Source organism: Camelina sativa, chromosome 5, assembly GCF_030686135.1.
Source record: "Camelina sativa cultivar CO46 ecotype springtype chromosome 5, ASM3068613v1".
Lineage (NCBI taxonomy): Eukaryota > Viridiplantae > Streptophyta > Magnoliopsida > Brassicales > Brassicaceae > Camelina > Camelina sativa.
The window spans coordinates 24,299,901-24,306,571 of NC_141884.1; the positions used below are offsets into that span (position 1 = coordinate 24,299,901).

Genomic DNA, 6,671 nt, shown 5'->3' on the forward strand with positions numbered 1-6,671 from the left:
AAGGATAATTTATTCCCCACACCATAGTTGATGTACGTTGGGAGTAATAATATATTGTGGTAGTCGTCTACGTACAGAAGCTTAAATAATCATACAATCAAAACAATTGAATAGCAACCCTTTGGATTGATCTCGTTGAGAGGAAGTGATGATAATTACGTAACTGGATACACATCAAATAAACATAATGATGAGAAAACTATCATATCTAAGCAACAATAAATACGACTCACTTCGAAGTTGTCACATCAGAGAACCTACAAATGTCATAGTCTAAGCTTAGGGTTAGCTGATGGGTGAGTTACAGCCGATATTTAACGAATTCGAATATAATGAATTTGAAATCCGATAACACGAAACTGACACGTGGTTCGCACTACTTATTTGTTTTAGTAATTCTAATTGAGTAGGCGTGCATGAGAGCTCATAAACCTAAAATGGGTTCCTTCGTAATTAAGTAGTTAACAATAGGCTAATTTAAAACGACGTCATATAGAAACTAGTATAAATTCCCAGGATTTTCGCCAAACTCCCCAACCACCTCTCACATCGTAGGTTTTATTAGTGGGCAGGCTGCAGTTTCCGTCTATTTGTATCTGCACATATTGCTATTAGTTTTCTTAACTCCAAAAAAATGGTGACTTCTAGGCGTAAGAAGACTGATCTGCCAGACGAGATCTTGATAAAAATAGCCCAGCATCTCGTAATTGATGGGTTGTGGTTCCTTGCCCCATTATTAAAGGCTGGTCGGCGAGGAGTGGAAGCGGTGCTTGCCCCCAAAGTTCTAAAGGTTGCCAGCATCTACCACATCTGTGAACATCCTTCTTCATTTCAAACGACCAGGACGCTAAATGGTGAACGCCAGGAAGAAGGGATTCACAGGCGTATTTTCGAAAAATGCTTAGACGCAGGGAACAGAATAGCAATCTACAACGAGGGGCTACGGATCGTTGCCGAGGAGCGAGACATTCAGCGCGGTATCGCACTACTAAAAAAAAACGTTCCCGAAGAAGCCGAGTCCACTCTTGCATGTGGAATTTTCTCTATGTTATATGGGGACGAGCAGATGGCGGTTCGTTTTCTTCACCAATTTGATGCACATCACTATCCACTCCAATAGGGGAAGATCTGTTCCAACGGTTGTGTATGTTTAAGACGGCGCGTAAAAACACGTACGCAGATTCTTTTGTATATCCCTCCAGTTTGTTGATCCTTTCCCGGACTGTGCCATGAGTAGTTGTTTGAAATGGGGCAGGTTATCGACAACCACACGTTATTATGACATCATCTGTGTAAATTGCAGAGTGTGGTGGGTGGCCAAATCTATATGTGAAATCCTTTAGGTGTATCGTCAGTTCCCTTCTGTGTTGCGTTTCAATTCCACGGATGTTTCATTAGATAATTAAACTACTATGTAATGAAGATGTTAATTAACGTGTATGCCAATATCTGTTGTTTTGGTCGTTTTGCTCCTTTTATTCCGAAAATGTCTAATAGATGTCGTTTTGCTCCTTATATTCCGAAAAAAGTCTAAAATGGCAATTCCCTAGCTTCGAACCCATCGTATAGACGACGTGTACTTAGTTTCACCGGGCAAACACACAAAACTATCAACAGTGCCGGCCCAACCAATTTTGCCCATTAACAAACATTAGAAAAAAAATTACAAAAAAAAACTATACAAGGGCTCGAACTCGTGACACTAAAGGACAGTAAAGGCCAATCCTACCACTGTACCAACGCATCGTTTTTGTTATTGATTCCCCTAAAATCGCTAATATAATATGTAGCCTAAAGCCCTTGCTTTACGGGCTTTAGGTCAGGGCCGTCACTGACTATCAAGCTAACGACACCGTTTCTATCTATTGGAAAACGACACAACTTGGAAAAGTTCATGTTGTTTTACAATACAAAAAACGACAGAAAACAGAATGTTCTATAAAACAAACCGAATATAATCGATATCTTATAAGATTCAGGGAAATTAGGGTTCATTGAACTGATTTGGAGGAAACAGAGAGAGGCGCTGCCATAGATGTTGGATTAGATTTAAAGAGTTGGATATTCGGTTAATAGTTTAACGTTCCTCTTTTCTTTATTTTCCCTCCTTCAATTACGTTATCAGTTTCGTTCTTAATGTCTGATTTGGCAAACACCAGTCCAATCAAGTATGACGACGCGGAGTATGGGATCCCGGCTGTTTGTTACTGTGGTGAATGGCCAAACCTACAACCTTCTTTTACAAGGACAAACCCAGGGAGGCTCCACTACACTTGTAGAAATAGAGAGGTAAGTGACGTACAGTTTCCCCGAGGTTGAATGAAGATCAGATTTATTTGCATAACTTGAGGTTTTTGTTTAAAAAATTAAAAAAAAAAAAATTGCAGGATGGGGACTATCACATTTTTAAATGGTGGGATGAAGCTATGATGGAGGAACTGAACACAGTGAAGGAAGATCTTCTAAAGTTAACTAGTTTGAATCAAATGCGTGAAGCGCTTCAGGGACAAAAAGAGGAGATTGCTAACATCTGAAATATGCACAAGGAAAATCAGATGGAGTTGGAAAGGATAAAGGCATTGATTGCGTACAAGAGTGATGGATTAACTATGGAATTAAAACTGACCAATGTGTTTGTTGCGACTTTGGTTATACTAGCAACAATGACCTATTTTTTCAAGTAGTTTGGTCGTTTTATTAGTAGTACTTTGGGTTGTGGTTTAATTGTTTAGCATCAACTTTTAAACGTTATATTTGGTTTAGTCACAACCGGAATTATTCGTAATGAAGATAATATAAAGATAAAAATATATAATTAACCAAATAAAAATAAAAATAATAATATATAATTAACCATGCGTAATACACACAAACATTTTACATCAAATTATTCCTATCCACGTAAGATAGATTGTTGGGATGTAGGTAATGAAAATAATATAAAGAGTTCAGCAACGTGGTTTAGAAGTTTGGAATGTAAGCAACATTGACAAATGGAAACATAGGCTACGAATCATCTTCAGTCCGCTCGCGCTGGTCGAAGTATTCCAACCGGAGTTTGAAATCTCTAACCTCAGGGAAGGGTGGTTCAAATATCACTTTAGAGACACCCGGTTGACTAACCACTTCCATCCCTCCTGCGGTGTGGAAAATAAGGAAAAAGGGTAACCAAAATTAGTTTTATGCAGCACTCTTATATTTAAAAGGTGACTGAATTGTTTTAAATACGTTTGCTTAATCCGTACCTCCATCCTTAAACTTGGGCCTCCAAAATCGCAAGACTACAACTGGTTTGCCTTTGCATAGCCAAAAATTGCGGACGAAATCATCGACCATTTCATCATAAGCCACACATTGCAAGTGATGACCCCTACCCAAAGAGACACTTTACGTTAATAGCCCGTTATATCTTTAAAGTTTGTGAAAGCTAATAATCGCGAAATCGACTCACTCAAGATTCGTCAATGAAAACTGTATAAACCGGGTTCTCTCGGCAAACCGTGGAGCAGTTGGATCGTTCACCAATATTCTTCGTTCGACGTGAGTAACTTGCCCCATCGTGTCTATGGTGTCATGTCATTAGAATTATGGTACTGGATATGATATTAAAAAACGGAACAACACAATGCAACGTTACCTAAGCAGCAGTTCTGGGTCCAAGGAGACCACCGTTCGTAAATTTGGTCGAAGGGGACGTAGTCGATGTAGTGATTGGTCGACAAGCAACGAATGTTGTCCACAACCGTGTCAGCAGTGAATTTGATCCGGTAGTTGGAAGCCACGACCTTCACAGCGGATGTGTCGTCAGTGACGACGAAATTTGAGAAGGTTTTCCACAAACCCTCCTCAATCCCCGTACAGAACTGGGGCAACAGGTCCTCGCTGATTGTTGCCTACATCTTATCTCCCTACGATGCAGGAAAAAGTTTAACCATGATGTAGATGAATTATTCAATATTAAGTGCATATAATATGATGATGAGACGAGTCACTTATGAATACATCCGAAACAACCATTTCAAAGGTGACGAGGTTCGCTTCTCTCTTTCTCCACTTGCGGATGATTTTAACAGAAACCTTCCAATCAGAACGCCACGTCTGGAGATCGGATAGCCTGTCGAAATGCACCATGACTTTGTTGCACTTATGTTTAATTTGTGATGTGATATTTTGGTTTTTGAGAGACGAATTCATACTTCACCGGGTGTGTATTTGTCTTCTTATATAAGCAGCGAACAAACACAAATGGATTATCCATATTGTGGCTTTTTCGAAACGTCGTGACTGCATTCCATACAGATACATCGCATTTAGGTAATTAACACGTGTAACTGCCGGTTAAGCGAAGACGATACATCGCATGCACCACTTAATTATTACCCTATAGTCGATGTTATATATTGGCGGAAAATATATTGGTTCATTTAACAAACCAATTCAATGTCAAACTTTATAAAACATCAAGGAATAGTGAATGATGGGTTAACCTCACAAATCAAGGCTGATATATAGTGTAAATGAACCAATGATGTTGAAGAACTGTATAATTTGAATAAAAATATTAAATAAAAGCTCAGCCGGGCCACTGTTTAAAATAAAAAATTATTTTCAAAATTGTTTAGTAGTAGAGGCAAAAACTTCGTTCTTGCTAATAGATGGATTACTGAGGCCTCAGTTGCGACGGCGCATTCGGTTGTCTGATAGGGTTGTTTTCCATCCCGAGTGTCTGAATTAAGGTGTTTAGATCTGGGATAAGTTCTACAAGAGGAGCGAGAATAGAAGTCAGCGACGGAACATTTAAGGAAGAAGAGATTACAGAGGTCAGGGGGAAATCAGAAAAAGGCGACTAGTTTCGATCCCTCTTTCATCACCGGTGTTGATTCAGAAGGTAAGTGTTTCTCTTGACTTCTTACTTTAATTTGGAAGAGAGATTGTTCCACGAAATTCTATATTAGATTGGAAGAGTATATAGCAAATACATTTAAGAATTACTTTGACTAGCCCAGGTCATGAAATCGATGAATAGTTGTGTATTTGTGGCGGGCAGAGGTGAATAACCCTAATCGTCAACAGAATTGAACTTTGGTAGACATTGGTATTTGGGTTAATTGGTTTAGTGTACGTACATATTAATATGTACGTTACTTCTTGGTGATAGGATGGATCCCGAGACTGTAGAGATCGTTCCTCAATTGAGCTTGGATCTACCGAGGAGGTTATTTGCTCTTGACCATTACCCTCTCAAAACAAAGATAAATGCGTATTCAAAACTGGAATATCTTTCTACAATATCGAGGGTGCTGAGTGGAACAAAAGAAATGGAAAACTTGTTGGAGTCTCCATTTGGGCAGCTTTTTCGTATCCCTGCGAACAAGATCTCGTTCTCTGGTAAACTAGTTCATGGATTTGTTTGCCGTCAATTGGTGACCAAAAAGCGGCATGAGATGTGGATTGTGTTTGGTGGCAATCCAATCAAGTTTGGATTACAAGAATTTGCAGAGTTGACGGGTCTCGAATGTGGAAATTATCCAAAAAAGATAGATGTGAAAAGAGCTACAAAAACGGATAAAGGACGTAAGACTGTTTGGGAAGTACTATTCAGGGCAAACAAAGAACCAACAATCTCCGAGTTGGTAAAAAGGTTGGAGAATGAGGAAATGGAAACATGGCAGAAACTAGCTTTAGCGCTGATAATAATAGTTGATGGAGTTCTAACATGTGTCATGCAACCAGTAAAACCAGATCCGAAGACAGTGGAGATAACCAAGAATATTGATTTTTTTTTTCAAATATTCATGGGGAAGGTTGTCATTTGAACGGACACTGGAGACTATTACAGGATTTAAATGTCCAGCAGACGTAGACACTTTGGTGAAAATTTTGAAGCAACAATCAGTTGCTGTTCATGGATTTCCTCTTGCACTCCAGCTGCTGGCTTTTCAATCTGTCCCTGCACTTGAAATATTAGTACCATCTGACGTTCAAGATCAGGCATTTAATCAAAGATCGATCCACAATCTGGCTAAACTGCGCCCAATCAAGACAGCAGACATCTTCGCATGCGAGGCTGCTAAAGAGGCATGTACTTGGTTGATATAATACGTAAACGACTTGAAAATATAAGTTTCCTAAAATGTATATATTTTTGTAACCATATTATAGGTGGTTATTAGACGGATGGTTGGTAGTGGGGAGCATTGTGATAGTGGAGAATTGGCATGGCGTGACGAAGAGGAAGACCATCAAGTTGACAACATTGAAAATCTTATTAAAGCTGGCCACAAATGGGATGAGGAAATATGAATGGGAGGTGATGATAAGTGTCCAAAACAGACACGTCCCGAAGAGAAAGGTTTGTTGACATTTAAACATTACAAAGGGCTTCATTTTACAAATTTTTAATGTAAATTAATGGTTAATTGGTGATATAGTAACAGTTGACTGTCGAAAGAGGAAAAGAGCAGACAACGCAACAACTGACAATAAGAAAGAGAAGAACACACGGATACATGATGTGCGACCGGGGGGTACGCCCGTTGTTGATGAACGTGTGGACGATGACCAGTTTGAAAGGTATGTGGCGGAACTAAGCCGGTTCTACAGGAAACAAAAAGCACTGATAAAGGAAAATCAGGCAAACATGAAGGTTTTCGTACGTACAGAGATCCGCA

The 6,671-nt window shown here is 39.3% G+C and overlaps 1 protein-coding gene across 1 annotated transcript; it reads left to right on the forward strand.

The window, feature by feature from the left end:
• The first annotated feature begins 5,159 nt into the window (after window positions 1-5,159).
• LOC147944271 (uncharacterized) lies at window positions 5,160-6,303 on the forward strand. Its single transcript, XM_087512524.1, has 3 exons — window positions 5,160-5,732; window positions 5,887-6,078; window positions 6,163-6,303. Exons 1-3 carry the CDS (start codon window positions 5,160-5,162, stop codon window positions 6,301-6,303), a joined length of 906 nt encoding a protein of 301 aa, XP_087368650.1.
• Window positions 6,304-6,671: the final 368 nt, after the last annotated feature.

What these genes read in the sequence shown, in the direction of transcription:
- LOC147944271 (XM_087512524.1), top strand. Translation starts at nt 5,160, where the DNA reads ATGGATCCCGAGACTGTAGAGATCGTTCCTCAATTGAGCTTGGATCTA. An exon ending in TAACATGTGTCATGCAACCA is followed by an intron (nt 5,733 to 5,886) that starts GTAAAACCAGAT and finishes AAAATTTTGAAG; the next exon opens with CAACAATCAGTTGCTGTTCA. An exon ending in CATGCGAGGCTGCTAAAGAG is followed by an intron (nt 6,079 to 6,162) that starts GCATGTACTTGG and finishes ACCATATTATAG; the next exon opens with GTGGTTATTAGACGGATGGT.